Here is a 21,653-nt window from a genome sequence, read left to right on the forward strand (position 1 = left end):
CTAAACTTAAACATTTTTCAAAGTTATACAGGTCACACACCCATGTGAACAGGCCGTGTGCCTTACACGGCTTTAGACACACCCTTGTGTCTAGGCCATTCAAAACAGGGCATACATACTGACTTGTTCACACGTCCACAAGACACGCCCGTGTGCTAGGCCGTGTGAAAATTAGGAAGGCTACTGACTTGGGTCACACGGCTGACCACACGCACGTGTCTAGCCCGTGGTTGAAACTAACTTGGCCACACGGCCTAGCACATGCCCGTGTGTACGACCATGTGGTCTATCCAAGTTCATTTTGAAATGACCCTCAAGCAACACGGCTGAGACACACAGCTGTGTCCCTGCCTGTGTGGACAAAAATAGGCCATTTACAAGGCCAATTTGCCACCCCTTTAAGGGTTCTCCCTACAAGCAACAAAACAACATCATTTTATACCAAATTCTTAACCATTTCTCAACCAAAACGTATACCATTCATGCCATAACATTATTCATCAATTTCATACTTAATATATAAACCAAAACATACCCAAACCCTAAGCCAAAATCACACCAAAACATAGGTTTCATAATCTCTAAGCACACAATCAAATCTCATGCCAAATTCTTACCAAATTCCATAATAGGCACATATAAAAACTTACCAAATTGACCAATTCTTTTGGTCATTCAAGAACATATCATATTGATCATATTGCATTACATAACTTATAACCATAATTCATCCATATCCACAACCAAAAACCAAGCCATATCACATGGCTAAATATATACATATCACAAAACATAATCTAAGTGTTTCTAGCCTATACATGCCATACTTTAATATTCACATTTCCAAAAGGTACCAAAAAGAAGTTTGATAGTGTGGTGATGATCCTCGAAAATCCTCGAGCTTTCGGTAGCTTCGATATCTATAAAACATATGATAAACACACAAAGTAAGCTTTCCAAAGCTTAGTAAGCCATATACAAATAAACATAACTTTATAAGCATATAAGCATCATCAAATTACATGTATTCCAATTCATTTATACATATAACATATTTTTTCATACTTATATCATATGTTCACAAAGGTACATGTACTTACCTTTCAGTCTCAAACATAGAATACAATTCAAACATACCTGAATCAGATACACATTCACATAGTCATTCATTTTCTCGAAATGCCCATTGAACCGTTCGGAATCATAAGGATACGCTGATAACTCAGAAAGCTTGTACAATGCCAACATCCCAGACTTGGTCTTACATGTAACCAAATATCGATGCCACTGTCCCAGACAGGGTCTTACATGAAATCAAATAAATTGCTGATGTCCTAAACATGGTCTTACACGTAAATTTTAAGTCGATTCCAATGTCCCAGATGTGGTCTTACAACATTATAGTATGTCTTTTAAAATCTGAATTACTAGTTCTAATTTCCCATCCGTCTGAGGATGAAACGCTATACTGAAATTGAGTTTAGTTCCTAAAGTCTTGTGAAGTTTACTCCAAAATCTCGATGTAAACCATGGATCACGATAAAAAATAATATATGTCGGAACTCTGTGTAACCTCAAAATCTCTGACACATATAATTCTGTTGGCCTCCCAAGTGAGTAATCTGTATTGACTGGAATAAAATGGGATGACTTAATCAATCTGTCAAAAATCACTCAAATCGATCATGACTCACTCCTAGTTTCACTCAGGAATTATAACAGGCTATAACAATCCCGACGGCACCTGATGCTCTACTTTTACTTACTCACAAATCAAAATTTGGCCACGAACTCGCAAATTCTCACGTTTCATACCTAACCACCAGTACATCTATTTTAAATTACAATGCATCTTCGAGCTACCCGGATGAATGGAATAGATACTACTGTGAGCCTTTGCTAGAATATCATGTTTCAAATTTAAACTATTTGGAACAGAAATTCTATTGCATTAATGCAATGTATCATCATCACCAATACAATATTCAGTAGTCAAATTATCCCGAACCAAGTTTCGTTTCATTATCAACTTTGGATCATCATTTTGTAACTTCTGAATTCGTTGTAAAAACAAGGGTTTAGTTTTCAATTCCGCCATTACAGAACTATCGGTATTCAAAGACAAATGAGTGTTCAACGCTCGAACTGCAAACAATGATGACTTTCTACTGAGTGCATCCACAACTACATTAATCTTTCTCGAATGGTAATCAATAACCAAATCATAATCCTTCAGTAGCTCTAACTAACGTCGCTATCTCATATTCAGTTCCTTCTAGGCCATTAAATATTTTAAGATTTTGTGATCAGTATACACGTGACATTTCTTGTCATATAAACAATGCCTTCATATATTCAAAGTGAAGACAATCGCGGTCAACTTAAGATCGTTAGTAGGATAATTCTTCTAATACGACTTTAATTTTCGAGAAACATAAGCCACCATTTTCCCTGACCGCATTAACATACAACCTAAACCATTAAGAGACATATCACTGTAAACAACATATGTCGTTCCAGATTCAGGCTGAGTTAACACTAAAGCTTCTGTTAACATGTTTTTCAACTAATCAAAACTCTGTTGATGTAACACCCCAAACTTGGCCCAGACGTTATGACCGAATTCGTAAGTGTCACAAGGTAAGGTTTTGAAAACAGAGTTGCCTCGTCAAAACATTAACATTTTTAATTGAAAAAACCATTTAATTTTTTGTATTTGCTCAAACTTATTACAACGGAAGCCTTAAAACAATTATAATTTGAAAAATGCAGTCGTATTTTAGAAGAACCTTTGTTTGCGTACAAATTGTCATTTTTAGAGGGAAACTTTTTATTTAAGCATGCAGTTTAACAATATATAAACCAAGTCGAACAATTATAAAACCCAAAAAGTCCAGAGAGACCCAGAAAATTTACAACTCTTAGAATAAAAAGAAAATCATAGTTAAACCATAGATAAAAACTTTAACTAGATTACGGTCATGTGGTCACTGCTGAGTCTCCGCCGCATTGATCTGCCTAGGTCTGTGGATTACCTGAATAGAACATACAACCGATGTGAGTTTAGGTAAACTTAGTGTGTAACCTATAGAATTAAGCATACAAGCATAAAGATTTAGATACACAATCAGAAGCAAATACAGCTCCAGATTCAAAATTAAATCTAGATTCAAATTACAGATATAGATATGCATATATCTTACCCCCATCCTCAACACCATCTCCAATCACCCCATCACCCCATGTGGGGTTTAAAACACCCACCCATCTTTACGCACTACATTGTGCCTTTAAAACACATATCAGAGAATATAAGCAGCGAAACTGCCAGAATATAGGTGATTAACGCCGATCAGAAAACTTTCTCCTTACATATAAACTCTCACCCCAATAACTGATACAAAAATCAGATGCAGATATAACATGTTTAACATGCTTTATCCAAATAATTTATACATATACATCAAAATAGGTAGACATACATTCAGTATCCTACACAGATCAGTCTATCAGAATATCTTAGCATATAAATTAGGGTTTAATTGGCCCTTACTGACCCTACAGTAGCCCCACAGTTGATCAGAGTGACCCGTGCGACCCTAGGAAAATTTTAGAATTGTGGGCCCACATGCCCGTATGGGCCCATATGCCTAGATTGGCCTTTCCCTATGTGGCCCACATGGCTTGGCCCAAAATCCACAAGCTTGTAGGGGCCGACACACTCGTGTGGCCCACACGGCCATACTTCGACCACCATACGGTCGTGAGCTGTGCATGACCATACCTTCGTCCGTGTCTTACACACGGCTTACCACACGGGTGACCACACGCTCGTGTGGCGTTGGTAGTGGGGTTTTTCGGCTTTCGTCGAAGCTTGTTAAAATTTAATAATTGTTTTCAATAACCACTTAACTTTTGAACCAAATCACTTATATTAAATTTTAATTCAATTATTTAAAATCATCAAATCAAAATTCAATATAAAAATTACTAATGACTCGTATAATTTAAATACTAATTATACGAACTTATTCGTTGGATTTGTGGTCCCGAAACCACTGTTTCTGACACGACTGAAAAACGGGTTGTTACAATATAAACAAGTTCATAATCTCGTAAAAGAATCAAAGTGAGCATTTGATTCAAATACTAAGAAGGATTATTATGTCATATACAAATGGGAGATTGCTAGTCTTGGCTATCAGAGCAGTTGACCCTATGGGTAGAGACATAGATGTATTCATTGGTAGAATAATACATTAGACTAGACCCAAGATAAATTAATTCTGAATCCGTTTGTAAATTATTTCACTTGTGATGTTCATTTTGTGATTTACTTAAATCCTAAGTTAGTTACTGACTATGCGTATGCAACTCATGTGCTTTGATATAAGTGGAAGCTTATGCTTTAAAAATGATCGAGCCTATAATTGGTATGTTGGGTACATGACTTGTGTATGGCATGACTTTACTAGCAACAGTGAAATTCATAGCTCAATTAAAGAGTTAATGATATCCTCTCATTGGCATTGTGTGGATTGATAAATATGAAACGTGACCACATATTGCTAGTTCTCAAATGAGCAATTTATCACAGTCATTTATTGACAGTGATCATATTAATCATTAAGAAGACACAATGGTGACAATGAGATAAAATATGATTGTATTGAGTGAACGAATTTAACTCAAAGGAATCAAGGATATCATATGAGGGTAACACGTACATGACGATGTTATTGAACAAAGAAGTTGGATGAATTACTTTCATAAATAGTATACAATAAGGAGTTTTCAATCATGGTACTTCTTATGGACTACTCAAAGGAATCAAGGATATCATATGAGGGTAACATGTACATGACGATGTTATTGAACGAAGCAGTTGGATGAATTACTTTCATAAATAGTATACAGTAAGGAGTTTTCAATCATGGTACTTCTTATGGACTAACTACATGATTAAGTAATTGCGAATTATCAGAACGATTCTTCTGGACATAATTGTAATTATTAGAGTCTAATTGTATATGTCTAATTGGTCTCTCTTCTAGCTCAACAAAAGCTCAATCAAACTGCATTTGAATCAAAATAAAACTTTAGGACTTTGGAAATAATTTAATTGAGTCGATTTATTCGATGTGGAATTAAATTAGGTGGCCGTGATAATTGTTCAACTAGAGAATTTGATTAAAGAATTTTCTTGAAAAATTAATTTAGAAAACCTAAGTGATTTTTAGGAAAACTAATTTTAATCAAGTAAAATTAAATTAATCAAATTAATTAAAATTAATATGATATTTTTCGAAATTAATTTTCAAGTCAGACAATTGGCCTAATGGATAATTGAACTTAAAAATTGGACATGAGATCGTAAATTAGGCCCGAAGCTCAAAACTAATATCAAGACCCAAAAACTGGTCAAACCGAACTTGGTATATGAAACTGGGCCAATAGTCCAACCGGTTGCTAGACCGGACCGGTCGGATCGTCACTAACCTGAACTAAATCGGCAACAGTCAAACCTGCTCAATGTGCCATAAAAGTGTCACCCCTGCATCACCAGACACGACGGTGCTGATAGCGGTGTCTCGGTGGTTGGCGGCAGTTGGTCTTTAGTGGTTGAGTAGTGGAAGAGTTACACTCCTACTGGGACTCTACCAGAGAATTTGATTTCAGATTAACTATTCCAAAAATAATATTATTTTAATAGTTTAATATTAAATCTAATTTAATACTTATTTGAATAGTATTTTATTAATTTAATATTAAATTAAATTTTATTAATTTAATAAAATTTAATATTAAATTTAATTTAATATTTATCTTGATAAATATTTGATTAATTTAATATTAAAGTGATTAAGTTTAATCATAGTTGAACTCTCTAAACTCTCCCTATATAAAGAGAGTTTGGGTCATTATTTTTCAAACACTTGAAATCAAGAGAAAGTTGTAAAGAGAAAATTCTTTGAAGAGATTATTTCATAAAATTTCTAGAGATTTTTTTATTTACAATTTGACCCAAAAGTTTAGAGAAATTATGAAATTACCCCACTGGTAATTTTTATGGAAACTTTTCTGATTTGAAGCGAGCCTACACTCGAAAAACGTGATTTTGAGGATAGCGGAGAAGACTACTTGGTCGAAGCGCTCATCCTAAACGAATCGAAAATGTACAATTGTGATTAAGTTTTTATTACTTTAGCTATCACAACCAAGATCTTGTTTTGAAAAAAAATTTAATACTATGTTTTCCCTAATTTTATTTTCTGCTACATTTTTTAAAACTTTTTTTTCCAACAATTGCCTCTTTTCAACTTTTGTGATTGCCATATACTCCACTTCTATAGTAGATAAGACAATTGTTGACTGTAAAGTAAACTTCCAACAAACCAACACCTTTACAAGAGTAAACACATAACTAGTAGTTGATCGTCATTTGTCTAGATCATCAGCATAGTTTGAATTATAATATCTAACCACACTCTCATTATCTTCTTGCTCAAACACCAATCCAATATCCATTGTGTTATGGACATATCGCAAAATCCATTTCACAGCTTGCCAATGCTCATTTCCCAGATCATGCATATACCTTCTCACTAAATTTTTTTTCCAGCAACCTTGAATTCTTCTAACCGAGCCATATAGATTTCCTCTTTCAAGTCTCAATGTAAAAAACTAATTTTTACATCCAACTGAACTAGTTCCAAATCCAATTGTGCCACCAAAGCCAATAAAATTCTAATGGAGGGCTAAAAAAACTATTTTACCTTTGATATTGTTAACTTTAATAGTAAAATTAGATAAACAAACCAAAAAATCAAACAAAGTAAAAAGGTTCAATGTCTCAAAATTAAAGTATAGAGACTAAATTTTAAATTTTAAAAAGAATATAAAAACTTTGGCATCTTTAAAATGTTTATTTTTATTTTTAAATACTACATGTGAGAAGATGTATAACTTAAGTGCTAAATTTGTATACTTACCCTTAAAAAATTATATATCCCTCAACAATAAAAAATTATATGTCCCTCAACAATCAAGGGATTGAAGTTTTTTTATAAAAATAATATTAAAAAATTACAAAAATAGGGTGAGGGACAAATTAATTATTAAAATGAGGTGTTTGTTACAGTATTCTTTGGTGTTATCAGTGTGTCAGGCGGCACCACCTCACTTTTTGCCTAATCATGACGTTTGAAAACAAATAATTTTTGTTTTGTTGCCATTGTGTCTGGTAGCACCAATATGTATTTTTAAAAACACATGTATTTTCACATGTATACATGTTAAAAAAACGAAAAAAATCTTTTATTGGTGCCGGCTGACACAACGATAGCATCGCTCAATTTTTTTTTTAATAACTCCCTATCAAAAAGAAATAGTTGAAGGTAAAAAAAAAATTATTGATGCCGCCTGAGACCCCGGCAACACTACTTAAAAAGAACCGCAGCTAGTAGTAAAACAAAATGGTAGATGGTAGTGAGACAAAATGGTAGCTGAGTAAGTTTCATTTCCCAAAGTTTCTCTTTTAATTTAGTTCCCCAACAATGAAATAAAACAGTAGCAGGCATTTTTCTTTCCTTTCTCTTCTTCAACTACTTTTTTTGGTGAGCATTTTTTTAAAAAAATTACAGTAGTACAGTCGATGTCTTAAGCGGCATCAATAAAAAATATTTTTTTTTCTTTTTTTTCGATGTGTATATCCATGAAAATATAGGTATTTTTTAAAATATATATTGGTATCACTTGACACAAAGGCGACACCAATAAAAAAGATTATCTTTTTAAAAAAATGTCGTGATTGTTGAATGATTGAGTAAAAAGTAGAGTGGTGCCCTCAATATATCAGACCTCACCCAATAATACAGCAAGCATTTTATTTTCATAATTAATTTATTTTCCACCCTAGTTTTATATTTAATTAATTTTAATATACTTTTATAAAAAAATACGGTTCAACTTTGATTAATATGTAAAAGTCAAACATTTAAAATATAAATTATGATTAAAAAACAAAACAAAAGAAAATGATGCTAAATCTATTTTTTCTTTTGGGAAACGATAGTGATAGTTAAAGATAAATTATATTACCACTAATTATTGAATTTCTATTTTGAACATTTAATTAAGAAAAGCTGTTAATAACAAAAAAAAATTTAATTAAATAATTATGAAAAGTTATAAAATATTTATTTAATAATTTTATTTTATTTTTTGTCATGAAAATTATACAATGTGTAATTGTTAAGAGTTAAAGTTATTATTATGTCAATTTTAAAAGCTACGACCATTTAATCGGTTAGTTACTAAAAAGATAAAATTAAATATTTAAATGATCATTTTGTAAATTTTTATAGTTGAGTAATTAAATATTTTATTAATGGGTGATATTTTGTAAAATTTTAAATAATTAATTAAAATTAAATTATTAATTATTAAATCACTATTTTATAATTTTTAGAATTTTTCATTCAAAAAACAGTTAGCAGACTTTGTCTAATAATAAAATATGTTTGTATCAAAATTTATGGTGGATTCAGAAGATATCTAAAACAGACACGGTGCTGAAGCATTCCATCTATAAAGCCCTCCTGCCCTTTTCACCAGCAAACTAAGTAGTCATGAATATTAGTGAACAAGAACAGGACATCGTCATCGTCGGCGGTGGTATTTCTGGCTTGGCTACCGCCCTTGCTCTTCGCAGGTTCTCCACTCTTCCGCCTCTTCCTCCTTCCCCCCATATTTTTCTTTGTTCATAAAACTCGCTCCTTTTCCGGACACTTGAAGGGAGAAGCTATCAACGCATTCAGTATACAGTGAATAAGTAGTATGTGTTTGTTGTATTTTGCAGGAAAGGAATAAAGAGCATGGTGTTAGAGAGATCGGAAACGCTGCGAGCCGCCGGCGTTGGCATCATTATGCAACCGAATGGGTGGCGTGCACTTGATCAGTTGGGTGTTGCCGCCAAGCTTCGGCAGACTTGCACTGAAATTCCATCGTAAGCTTAATTAGCACTCTCTTCAAAAGTTCTACTTAAATAGTTTAATTAAAATATTTTAGATGTCTTCTAAATCTTGAAGCTTTACTTCTCTAACGACGACTGAAAATTCTAATGCAGAGTTACCATAAACAGAAAAAAAAAATTGAAGTTGAAGTGTTTTCTTTTAAGAAAAGAAAATAAACAGAATTTATTCACATATTTTTGCCTTTAAGAAAATATAAGTCACTGTTAATATCTCCAAACTCGTGCAAAACTGTTTTAAATTTATTTTTTTAATTTTTTTTTGAATTATTTATTTTTTAATATAATTTATTTCTTTTTGAAAGTAGCAAAAGTAAAAAACCTTCATTAAATATTTAACTTTGTTAAAATAATACAAAACAAATAAATATTATTAATGCTAAAAAAATATAAAGATTTATCCAACCAAATAAAATTTAATATATCTATATTATTAATAAAACTTTTGTTAGTATAAGTTAACCGAATATTAATTTATTATATATTTATATTATTTCTAAATACATATTTATATTTAAATTTATCATATATTTATATTATTTTAAAACATGCATTTATATTTTAATTTTTTAATTCTCAAACAAATATGTATGTGTGATAAGATTTTTAATATATTTTAAAATTTTAAAATTTTTACAGAGGTAAACGGTATATTCATATTATTTTAATTAAATTGAAATACATATTACATTATAAAAAATTATATTTTAATAAATCATTTCGTGCCTATGAACTAAAGAAGACTACCATATCGTATTACGTTCCAAGTAAATAACGACTTTCGTTCTCGTTTCCATTTCTTATACCGGATCGATCCACTAATATATGTTCACAACTAATTTTTTTTTATATTTTATTACATTCCATCTGTATGTAATATTTTCTAAAATGTAATGATTTATTCTGATTTTTTATTAATATAATATAAAAATTAATTAATTATGAAAATTGTATAAAATTTAGATTAATTACAAAATGAGTTATTTTCTACAATATTCTTAAATATCATCAACCTATCAAGCCGTAAGAAAATATAAAATATTTTTAAATAAATATTATACAAATACAAAAAAAATGAAAATTAAAAATATTTATGACAGGAAATAAACGTCTCACACATCCGCGATACCATTTAAAAAATTAAAGTTTTTATTTCATTGGAATTGTTGACAGTAGATGGTGAAAAATCTATGGTGCTGGCGACGCCAAAAAAAAATACTGTACAGAACAATTCATTTTGCAGTTAATTTAAAATTTATATCATTTTCAAAATTAATTAATTTTTTAATTATTTTAATTAAAAAAACCCGAAATATTCTGAAGTTATACCGATATGGATGTAGGGGAGTATTTATATCAGTTGCTGAGGGCAAGTGTCGTGAATCAGAATTACCTCTTGGGTAAGTTGGAAACCCCTAGTTTTTAGTTTTTTTATGGCTATTAATGGAAGTAAAAAAAAAAAAGTAAATATATTTGACAGGAAAGGGGAATTACGTTGTTTGAAACGGATGGAGCTGATGAAGGCACTAGCGGAGGAATTGCCTGTGGAAAGTGTGTATTTGGGATGCCGAGCGGTCTCTATCCTACTTGACCCTCTTACTTCCAATCCCCTTCTTCAACTCCACGATGGCACTCTCATTAAAGCCAAGGTGTTATATCATAACTTTAATCTAAGTTACGGATAACTTATCATTTTATACTGGAGAGTGTATATAGGTGTGGCTATTAATGTGGTTGTTTGGTGACAGATTGTAATTGGATGCGACGGGGTGAACTCCATAATTTCAAAATTTGTAGGCGTAAATTCCCCAAAGCTTTTCTCTCGATGTGCGACCAGAGGTTTCACGTATTATGAAGGTGGTCATAGTTTTGGCGATAAGTTTCGTTTTTATAGCTCCAATGATGTTACTTTGGGACAGCTTCCTGTAACTGATAAGCTTGTGTATTGGTTTTTGACTCGAGTCTTAACATCTCAAGGTAACAACATATCTTTTACTCTTTACAAACACTAATTTTGTTTATAATAAATGGCATGATGATGATGAACAGATTTGAGTGATGCAAAGAAGGATCCAGCCTACATAACAAAAGCATCACTAGAAGCAATAAAGGGTTTCCCTGAAGAAATAGTGGAGCTGGTAAAGAACACAGAGCCCAATACGTTGTACCTGACTGAACTTCGGTATCGGGCGCCATGGGACCTGGTGCGCACCAAGTTCAGAAAAGGCACGGTGGTTGTGGCAGGAGATGCAATGCATGCGATGTGCCCTTTCATCTCACAAGGTGGAGGGGCGTCGCTAGGGGACGCAGTGGTGTTGGCAAGATGCTTGTCTGAGAAACTTAAGCAAGCAGCGGAAGGTGGAGGAAAGAGGTTGGTTGAGGAAGCCCTAGATGAGTATGTGCGGGAGCGTAGGATGAGGGTTTTCTGGCTTTCTTTGCAGACATATTTCATTGGACTTGTACAAGACAATACGTCTAAGGTGAAGAAAGCTTTGGGTATTGCTGGCCTAATTCTTGTTTTTGGGGACCAGACAAGTCATACTGATTATGACTGCGGCCACCTCTGATCACTTTCCTGAGACTTAATAAATGCACGTGATGACAACGTGCACTTCTTTCCTAAAATTAAACAGCCAAAGTCAGTGTAATAATGTCCCCATATCCCTTTCCTTTCCTTGGTGTTATTTTTATGTTGTATTTTAGTTATCTTTTTATGTTATATAACCACGTGATATTTTTAAATAGTTTAGTAATATTTTCAAGAAGAATTTTTAAGATAAAAAGTATTTTTGACACAAAAAGTATTTAAAAAAAAAGTTAAATTTTTGTGTTTTTAAAAAATATTTTTTTCAAGCACTTAGTACTTTTCAAAAAGCACTTTCTCTCTAAAAAAACGTAATGTTTAGGGATATTTTTATTTTAAAAGTATTTTTTGTCCTAAAAGTACTTCTTAGAAGCATGACTAAATTAAGCCTGAGAAAACTAATATTTTTTAGTATTTTGATGAATTTGTATAAAATCTTTTCTGTTGTTTGAAGATTTTCTGAAAATATTTCATAAAAACTGCTTTCAATGAAACAAGTATACATTTGAAATTTTCTTTCATTATTTAATTTGGTTTTTTTATATCTATAAATTTATATTATACATTATTTTTTTTGCATATATTGTAATGATTTATTTAAAAATAAATACATCAAATTAAATACATAATATCATTCAATTAATAAGCTAGAGTCAAAAATTGAAAACAACCAAAGCGGATAGATGATTCTTAATTGTGTTATAAAAAAAACAAAGATTGAATAATAATAAATTAGCTTCCAAACCACAATTAGTACTACATAACATTAAATTAATAATATTATCCAAGTGCATAGTTAGTAGTACACCACATGATGACTACAATATTTGTTTGAATAATAATAAATTAGCTTTAAAATAGTATATAAAGATTAAATAAAAGCTAATTTATTATTATTCAATCAGTAGAATAAATGGGCTTCCTTATACATTTGTTCCAACATTTCTAGTCTTTTATCCATTGCTTTGGTTTTTCTTTGTGTACAATAAGGATGTGTACTTGGTAGATTTTTTTCGGTTTCCAGATTACTGAAATAATTTTTTAATTAATTAGGATCTTTTGGTGGACTTTAATGCATATGATGTAATGTAATACAGATGCATGAAATGAATGCAAAAAGGCGCCGATTCTGATTCAATCCCATTTAGAAAACTTTACTAGAAAACAAAGTTCTTTACATAAAACGGGTTACAAATAAGGCTTTGTCTTAATGCTCAAAGTTTTAATTTTCTTAAGTAGTGAAGCTAGCTCCTGCCCCTGGTCTGACTCCAACTCATACTTCACACTCAACATATCTGTTTGAACTGCTAAAGTCTATGGATGGTTGGCCACCTCTCGAACCTGGGCCACAGCTTCACCCATTAATGTAGTCTCTGTCCCTAATTTGAGTCTAAGATCGATGGATTTGCTCATTACACCGCTCGTTACTTGCTTCAAGGATCTCAACCCGGAGCTCACTATTTTGCAACGCAATCTCGAGTTCTTCGACTTTCTTTTTCAGCTTTTTAATCTCATCCAAGCTCGCCTTCAGCTCCATTACAGAATTACGTCTACGGTGCTAGTGAAGTGATTTTTCCAGTTCTGCTATTCTGGCTTTTAATTCAATCTTCTCATTTTGGGCTTCTGACAGACTCTTTTCTAAACCTTCTTTTAGACCCTGAGTGTCTTGATATTTTCTTTCCCATCTATCGACTTTGGCCTTCTCTTCTTAGATCTTGTGTCGCCATGTTTAGATATTTTTCCCAACCTGGCAGTTCTCATCGATAGGCGCAATTTCTTATAATCTGTTTTGAGATAATCCAAATCTTTCTCGGCATTATTCTTTCCCTTTCTCCGTTTCTCAGTCTCCAATTTCTGAACATTGACATCTAGCCTCAGATACATCTTCTCCTCTTCTAGTTGCTCTATCTTCTTTCCGAGCTCTGAATTCTTCCTTTCGAAGTCTTGCCTTATGATCTCTAGCTCTGATGGGACCACTTGCAAGTATTCCTCCATTGATCGAGCGCCCTCTAAACTCGGCCTAGGGATATTATCATTAATCCTTTTACTAAACCATCCGTTGTATTCAGGAGTCGTCATTGAACCAAAAGCCAATATCTTCATCCAGCGGTTCTGCTTCTAAGCATCAGAAATCTCTCAAACCTTTTTTCTTATAATTTCCCCCTTATTCGAGAATTCACATTGAGCTAGCCCATGCGTCGCCGGTATAAACTGCCTTAATTTGTATTGCCTTAATAAGAGTGATCGCGATTTTCGTGACAGGTAAGTTTTAAATATTTATAATTAATCGTTCTTGAAACTAACTATTATCGCGATGCAGGTAAGTGTACCTATCGAACAGTAGTATAGTTTTAGCAAGACTGGATTGTCGAACCCAAAGGAACTAAAAGTACTAGTAATGACTGTCTTTTTATTATCTAGCCTAAGAATAACAGGGTTTTGTTTTAACTAACTAATTAACTAATCTAAGAATTCACAGAGAATGGAATTGGGGGATTACTTTTGGAAAACGATTGAATTAAGACAATACCTAAGGAAAAATCCACCTAGACTGTACTTGTTATTCTGGCTCCGAATCAGACGATTTATTCATTTAACTTATTTCGTGGAGATCCCTAAGTTATGTTATTATCCCTATTCAAGACTAATAACGTCTAATCCTTAGATTGAATAATTGAGACTTTTCTCTAATTAACACCCTAGGGTTGTATTAACTCAATCTATAGATCCTCTTATTAGGTTTCACCCTAATCTGGCAAAATCTTATCACCTTATGTCTAGGCGCGCAAACAACTCCGCTTAATTATGACAAATGTACTCTTAGACAAAGTCTATTCCTCCTCTGAATAAGAGCTTATCTTGAATTAGTATCCTAGGGTATCAAAACTAGAATTAAGAACACATAATTAAGAACAAGTTAAATATTTATCATACAATTTAAAAAATAATAACAAGATTCGTCTTAAGTTTCATTCCCCTTAGGTATTTAGGGGATTTAGTTCATAACTAAAAAGGAAAACATCTCAGAAGAATAACGAATACAAAACATAAATAAAACCCAAAGCTCCTGAAGGGAAATTGAGGGGAGATCTTCAGTCTTGATGGTGACTCCAGCTTCTGAGATGGATCAATCGGCTTTCTTCGAGTAATTCCTTCCTTTCTCTCCGTGCCCTCTTTTTTCTCTTCCTTTAAGGCGTGTTTACAGGCTTTAGAATGCCTAAAAACCTCAAAATTAACCTTTTCCTAATTGGACTCAACTTGGGCTCGGTAGGGACATGCCCGTGTGACACGCCCATGTGAATCGTGCTTCGAATCTGCCAAATTGACACGGCCGTATGGTCTGCCTGTGTGAGGAAGTCCAGGCCGGGTTGATTTTATACTTTGGCCCATTTTCTCTGTTTTTGGCCCGTTTCTCGTTCCTTTCGCTCTCTTATGCTCTCCTAAGTATAAAACATGAAATTAAAGCATTAGGAGCATCGACTTCACCAATTCTAAGGGAAACTCATCCATAAAATGCATTAAGCATAGGGTAAAAATATGTATATATTACGGTTTATCAAATACCCCCACACTTAAGCATTTGCTTGTCCTCAAGCAAAATCCTCAACTCATAATCAAAATAAATCTTTCTCAACTTATAATCTCTATTGAAAATATCTTTTCATAATCCATAGGTAATCATACATTGAGAATTCGACTAAAAGAACATAAAAGTTTCAAACAATCCAAGTTGAGTATTTAATCATGCAAATATAAGTGTCTCCCCTCATCTAAGTAATTACCTTTGATTCAGAATATCACAGAGTTTCACATCCTCACTAAAGATTCACTCAAATCATCGAGGTGTGTAAGGACAATAATTGAAGCACTCAATAGTCAATAATGAAAAATTATTACCATAAGCTTACATGAAAATCAAATCTCCACCACTATAAATTGGGATGATACATCAATCAAAAGGTCTTTAGAGGGTTGTAATGAGGCTTGGTTAGGGGGTGTGGTCACAGGCTGAAAGAAAAAGTTAGAATCGAGATTGAATTGAAAAATCACTTAATCTAGAAAAAGATTTAATATCACTTGCGTACAACAGAGCTTCTTCTCAGAATATGGAATTAAATACTTAAGCTAAAAAACAAAAGCTTACTACTACTAATATGTATACATTTTTTTAAGAACAAGTTAAATTACAAAATAGAATAAAACATAGTTAAGCAACAATGTCAATTCAAATCTCGACAAAAATGGGGATCAAATTAATTTAGGGGATTTCAACAATAATGGGTTAAGGGTTAATATTAAGGGTAATACAAGAAATGGTTTGTTAGGCTCAAGGGGGTTTACTAGGGGTTAATCGTGGAGGTAGGCTTTTCATGGCATGAGTGGGTTAATCCTAAGTGCCTTAATCATTTTGAGATATCAAATCAAATGGTGTGGTCTTGACATGCATAATCAAGCAAGTTCTAGAATAACAGTTCAATACTGACGCACTCAAAGCAATAATAAAAGTGAACATAAAAGAATTAATAGATGCTCAAAAGGCTCAAAAATCTCACACAAATTATGGTTTTTTGATGTTTAAAACTTGTGAATTCCAACTCAAAATAATACCTAAACTTTGGGGAAACAACCTAAGATTTTAAATTCTTAAAAATCAACTTATTATGCTGAATTCTATAATGTCTTAAAGTTTAAACAATCAATGCATAAATTTCTATGTTTTAATTCAAGATATATCAATCAAAATCATAAATCAATTAAAATTTATCCTAAATATGATATGAGAGCTTTTCAAGAGAACAAGGCAGTCATTCATGGATTTTTCTAATAGGGAAATGAAGTAAATACCCCTCCACACTTAAGATGTACATTGCCCTCAATGTACAAAGATAGATATAAGAATATAGAAAGAAGATAGGGAGAGAAGTGAAACTTCCTGTATGATGAATTCCTCGAACTGGAGTTTTGGAGAGTAATCGGTGCGAGAGTGGAGGAGGATACTCCGATGGTGGTAGAGGTTCATTAGTCCATAAGTCCCGTGCCAAAAGAATATTATATCTAGTGGTAGCTATGGTTGTGGTTGATCAGGACATGGTAGTCGTGGAGAACTATTCCCGGTGGAGTTTTTAGTTCCTATGCGATGATGAGCTTAGGAGCTCTATATAACTGTGATAAAATAAGGAACTTTTTAGGGGATATTAGGAAGAATAATTACTCATAAAGAAATAACTGAAATTGATGATTAAAAGAAATAAAATTCTAAAGTCTAATAAAAAAATAAAAAGTAGTTTTAATAAAAATTAAAAACACAAAATAATAAATAAATGTTTTTAAACATCTTCATCGCTGGATGGTTCGCGAGGTGGGACTGGCGATGAGATGTAGAGGTGCTGACAAATCTGCTGTAGAGTAGCATCAATGTTGTCAAATCGTTGAAAACACTGCTGTTCGAATCGAGTGAGGCACTCAGAGATGTTAGCATATGAAGCCGCCACATGAACTGGACGAAAGGGTGGTGGTGGCTGAGACGGGGGATCCTCGTGCTGTGAAGGGACATCATCAGGAATGTCCTCGTAGGCCTCCTCCTCGGTACATTGGGTGAGACGATATTGAGAAGGATAGGTTCTTCGGCACTTTTCAATCATCCTCATGCTAAGCATGCTCGAGATGCCTTGTGGAGACATCTAGCCAATGAGGGTTAAGGATGATTCTTGGACGGCAGTGCTGAGGAGCCTGAAATGTCGAGCCAACCGAGTAACATAGGGGCCAATGGAGATGACCCTTTTCCTATGCCGCTCCATCTAGTGCTGAATCATGAGGGCGATGAAATAGGCAAGGTCGATGACGTGCCCGTACGACATACACCATAAAAAGTAGGTGTCGTGAGTGTTGACGACGCTGGTGCTCTCTCGCCTTCTTGTGATTGTGTGAGCCAAAATGGCGTGTAGGTACCTTAGAGATGGAGGGAGAGCCGATGCCTTGGAGCGGCTAGGATTGTAGGTGGCCCTATATGGTACTAGTGCGTCCCAACACCGTGAAGGATAACGATAGATACGGCGGTTGAGAGCATGTAAGTCATTCTTCTCCTTAAATTTCTCCGTATATAAACCCATCGTCGTACCGAATTCTAGGACGTTGAGCTGGCGAACTAATCCGCCTAGGAAAAATTGGTTTGTGTCGGGATCATCGTAGTTCATCATCATGGTCTGAAGATGAAATGTGGAGCATAATTTCATCGTAAGCTCGAGATACACCAGGTCGATGATCCCAAAGAAAAGCTCCCAAGGATTGGTGGTTAGGAGGGCCCGAATCACTTCAGTCAACTAAACTTGTTCTACCGTAGCCTAGTCGATGCAGCAGCCCACAATTAAAGGTCGGGCCTGGAGTATTTGGAATAGTTCTTCTTGGGGCCCGATGGGGAACCTCAGGAAAAAGTGACGAACTTCCACCGTAGGACCCGAGGAAGATGATGCTCCCTTCCTTTTCTTTGAAGTAGGGACAACAACATTTTTACCACGTGAAGATGACATAGTACCTGCAAATAGAATCATCAAGTCGTCTTGATGAGTGGTCAAAGTAAAACAAAGACAAATTTTAAATAAAAATCATAATTTCAGCCACAACTACTAAAACTAACTAAAACAATAAGTTCAATGGCATACTTTTATGGCACTAGCATGGTGATATGAGTAAAAATGGCCAGGAATTTAATAGAAATATAAAAAGCATAAATTTAACACATGGCATGAGTTGTAACGGTAAATAACAAAAAACAATTGAAAACTATGAATATTGATTTAGAATAGGTGAGTAAGGCATGAGAGTTTCATAAAAAAAATATCATGGGGAATGAATGATAACTAATCTTAAAAGAAATGAAACTTGAATGATAGCATCGTGTGAGATACATGAAGATTATAACATTAAAAATGCGTGGAGTTAAAGGTAAAAGAGTGAACAAACGCTAAAAAATGGAAGAATAAGTGTTAGGAATGAAGTTGGAAACAATACACGGGCGTGGCAGGGAGGGCGTGTGGACTTGTAGCTGCTAGGGTTAGGGTTTTTGGGTGAAGAAGACAATGAATAGTGCATCTTATTTATAGATTTTAGGGTACACGACTAGGTAACACGCTCGTGTTCCTCAATTTCAGCCCGTGTGATTCGCGAATTTTGAGTTTGGGCACGTCTGACATTTAGTACATGCCCGTGTTCCTTGGGCGTGTGGGTGCACACGGTCGTGTCACACGGCCTTGTCTGGCGTTGTTTGCTTCTCCTACGGCCGTGTCAATCTAACAGGTTCGACCACGGGTGCTAGAGATGAGCGTGTCGCACGCCCGTGCTATTTTAACAGGTTCACCTACGGTTCTTTCGCACAGGCGTGTCGCACACCCGTGTTGTTTTGGCAAGTTTTACCACGGCCATGTCGCACGGCCGTGGCGTTTTATCATAGCCCATGTTTGGGAAAATCGTTGCCCTATTTTCACACAGCCTTAAGCACGCTCGTGTGCTTGGTCGTGTCTCTGTGGAAAACCTGTATTTAAGAGCTCCGTTAGTAAGTTAGGTGTTGAAGTTTAAATTTTAAAGAAGTTAATACAGTTAGTGCTCGGGTTGCCTCCCGAGAAGTGCTTATTTATAGTCTAAGCTCGACTTACCTCTCCATTGAATGGTCATGGTGGTTCGAGGAGTTTATACTCCTCATTCCTGCTATCATTTCCTGCTATCATTCTCATCAAAATAAGGTTTCAGATGGGTGTTGTTTACCTTAAAAGTGCCAAACTTGGGATAACTTACCTCGACTATACCGAATAGGAAAAGGCCAAGTACTGTAAGAGAAATTTCTTCATTCGATGTGGTAGTGACAATGTGAGGATCTGCGGCATCTAATAAGACTTTATCTCCAACCTTAAGTTGATGTGGGAATGTGTTGAGCTCGTTCTGGCGTAATTCTGGTTTATTGTGTGTTCTTGGTTTATGCGTCTGCCATTCATCTAGCTCCTCAATTTGTAGCCTTCGATCTCCATAAATAGGTCCTCTGCTACTGTTTGATAATGACTCATGTGCTTCCTTCAGACTCATTTCTTGCAAAGCAGGTTGTACTCTATTGTCAGTTTTGTAGAATGGGTTAAACGATCACCTTCAATTTTCGATGTATTGCCAGAATTGTAAGCTTGAAGGGTGATTGTTTCGTCTCTCACACGGAGTGTGAGTTCACCTGTGCCAACATCAATAATCATTTTAGCAATTGCTAAAAAGGGCCTTCCTAAAATCAGAGGAGTGTTGCTATCTTCCTCTATGTCTAAAACAATGAAGTCAACGGGAAATATAAATTTATCAATTTTAACTAGCACATCTTCAATAATACCCCTAGGAAATCTTATAGTTTTGTCTGCTAATTGAATGCTCATCCTAGTCTATTTGGGTTTCCCGAGATCTAATTGTTTGAACATTTTGTAGGGCATGACATTAATACTAGCCCCTAAATCAGCTAATGCATTATTAACATCTAAACTACCAATTAAGCAAGGAATCGTAAAACTCCCTAGATCTTTTAGTTTGTTGGGTAGTTTATTTTGGAGAATAGCTGAGCAAACTGGGTTTAGCTCCACATGCGACGCCTCGTCCAACTTCCGCTTATTTGCTAAAAGCTCCTTTAAAAATTTCATTGCATTTGGCATCTGCGATAAAGCTTCAATAAACGGTAAGTTAATATGTAATTTTTTAAGAGTTTAAGGAATTTACCAAATTGTTCATTTTAGCAATCTTTCCTTGTCGCATTGGGGTATGGCACACGAGGTTTGTATTCGACATTCACTGATTTGTTTTTATTATGACCTACCTCACCTTGACCTCTGCTTACTATAGTTTCTTGCCTTGGTTCTGGCTCAAGCTCAACGAATCCTTCTTCATCTTGAACATTAAACGCGTTGAGCTGTTCCCTTGGGCTGGGTTCAATATTACTTGGCAAGCTACCTAGTGGTAGTTCAGAGATTAGTTTAGAAAGCTAGCCTATCTGAGTTTCGAGCCCTTGGATTGATGCTTGTTGATTTTTAAGTGCTGTTTCGGTGTTCTGAAAATGAGTTTCTAACACTGAGATAAACTTTGTGAGCATCTCTTCAAGGTCCGGTTTCTTTTCCTGTTGATAGGGTGGCTGTTGAAAACCTGGAGGATGTTGTGGTCTTTGATTTCCTTGACTGCCCCACGAGAAATTTGGGTGGTTCTCCAACCTGCATTGTAAGTGTTACTATATGGATTGTTTTGAGATCGAGGGTTATTACCCATGTAATTTAACTGCTCGTTATCCATATTTTGGCCATAAGGTTGGTATTCTGAATGGCTTGTTCCACCTCCACTTGCTTCGCACTGCATTACTGGGCGAACCTGTAAAGAACTAAGAAAACTACCAATCTTTTTATTTAGAAGTTCTACCTGGTTTGATAGCATAGTAACCGAATTGACGTTATAAACGCCTGCTGTTTTAGTTGGCTTAGTCCTCATGACTTGCCACTGATAGTTATTCAGTGACATCTCCTCTATAAACTCATAAGCCTCTTCAGGTGTTTTATTATTGATGGTTCCACCAGTAGCTGCATCAACCATTTGTCGAGTCGAATGATTGAGGCCATTATGGAATGTTTGAACTTAAAGCCAAAGTGGTAGCCCATGGTGAGGGCACCTTCTCAAAAGGTCCTTGTATCTCTCTCATGCATCGTAGAGTGTTTCTAAGTTCATCTGTACAAACGAAGAGATATCATTACATAATTTGGCCGTTTTAGCAGGCGAAAAATATTTTAATAGAAATTTTTCGGTCATTTGTTCCCAAGTAGTGATTGACCCTCGTGGTAACGAGTTCAACCACTGTTTAGCTTTGTTTCTCAATGAAAAAGGGAATAATCGAAGACGAATGGCATTATCAGAAACACCATTAATTTTAAATGTATTGCATAATTCCAAAAAGTTTGCTAAGTGAGCGTTAGGATCCTCATCCTGCAAACCATCAAACTGAACAAATTGTTGTATCATTTGAATAGTGTTAGGATTTAG

The 21,653-nt window shown here is 34.5% G+C and overlaps 1 protein-coding gene and 1 non-coding gene across 2 annotated transcripts; both read left to right on the top strand.

The window, feature by feature from the left end:
- Positions 1-8,489: 8,489 nt before the first annotated feature.
- LOC107893557 (monooxygenase 1) lies at positions 8,490-11,770 on the top strand. The gene is made up of 6 exons (XM_016818588.2): positions 8,490-8,713; positions 8,861-9,007; positions 10,375-10,431; positions 10,512-10,680; positions 10,780-11,008; positions 11,081-11,770. The coding sequence occupies exons 1-6, from the start codon at positions 8,631-8,633 to the stop codon at positions 11,596-11,598; spliced, it is 1,203 nt and encodes a 400-aa protein (XP_016674077.2). The 5' UTR covers positions 8,490-8,630; the 3' UTR covers positions 11,599-11,770.
- A 9,497-nt stretch (positions 11,771-21,267) lies between these two features.
- On the top strand, positions 21,268-21,374 carry LOC121212853 (small nucleolar RNA R71). The gene has a single exon (XR_005908226.1). It is a non-coding gene; the product is annotated as a small nucleolar RNA R71 (small nucleolar RNA).
- Positions 21,375-21,653: the final 279 nt, after the last annotated feature.

The sequence above is a fragment of the Gossypium hirsutum genome, chromosome A13 (assembly GCF_007990345.1).
Source record: "Gossypium hirsutum isolate 1008001.06 chromosome A13, Gossypium_hirsutum_v2.1, whole genome shotgun sequence".
Taxonomy (NCBI): domain Eukaryota; kingdom Viridiplantae; phylum Streptophyta; class Magnoliopsida; order Malvales; family Malvaceae; genus Gossypium; species Gossypium hirsutum.

What these genes read in the sequence shown, in the direction of transcription:
- LOC107893557 (XM_016818588.2), top strand. Translation starts at nt 8,631, where the DNA reads ATGAATATTAGTGAACAAGAACAGGACATCGTCATCGTCGGCGGTGGT. An exon ending in ACTTGCACTGAAATTCCATC is followed by an intron (nt 9,008 to 10,374) that starts GTAAGCTTAATT and finishes ATATGGATGTAG; the next exon opens with GGGAGTATTTATATCAGTTG. An exon ending in GAATCAGAATTACCTCTTGG is followed by an intron (nt 10,432 to 10,511) that starts GTAAGTTGGAAA and finishes TATATTTGACAG; the next exon opens with GAAAGGGGAATTACGTTGTT.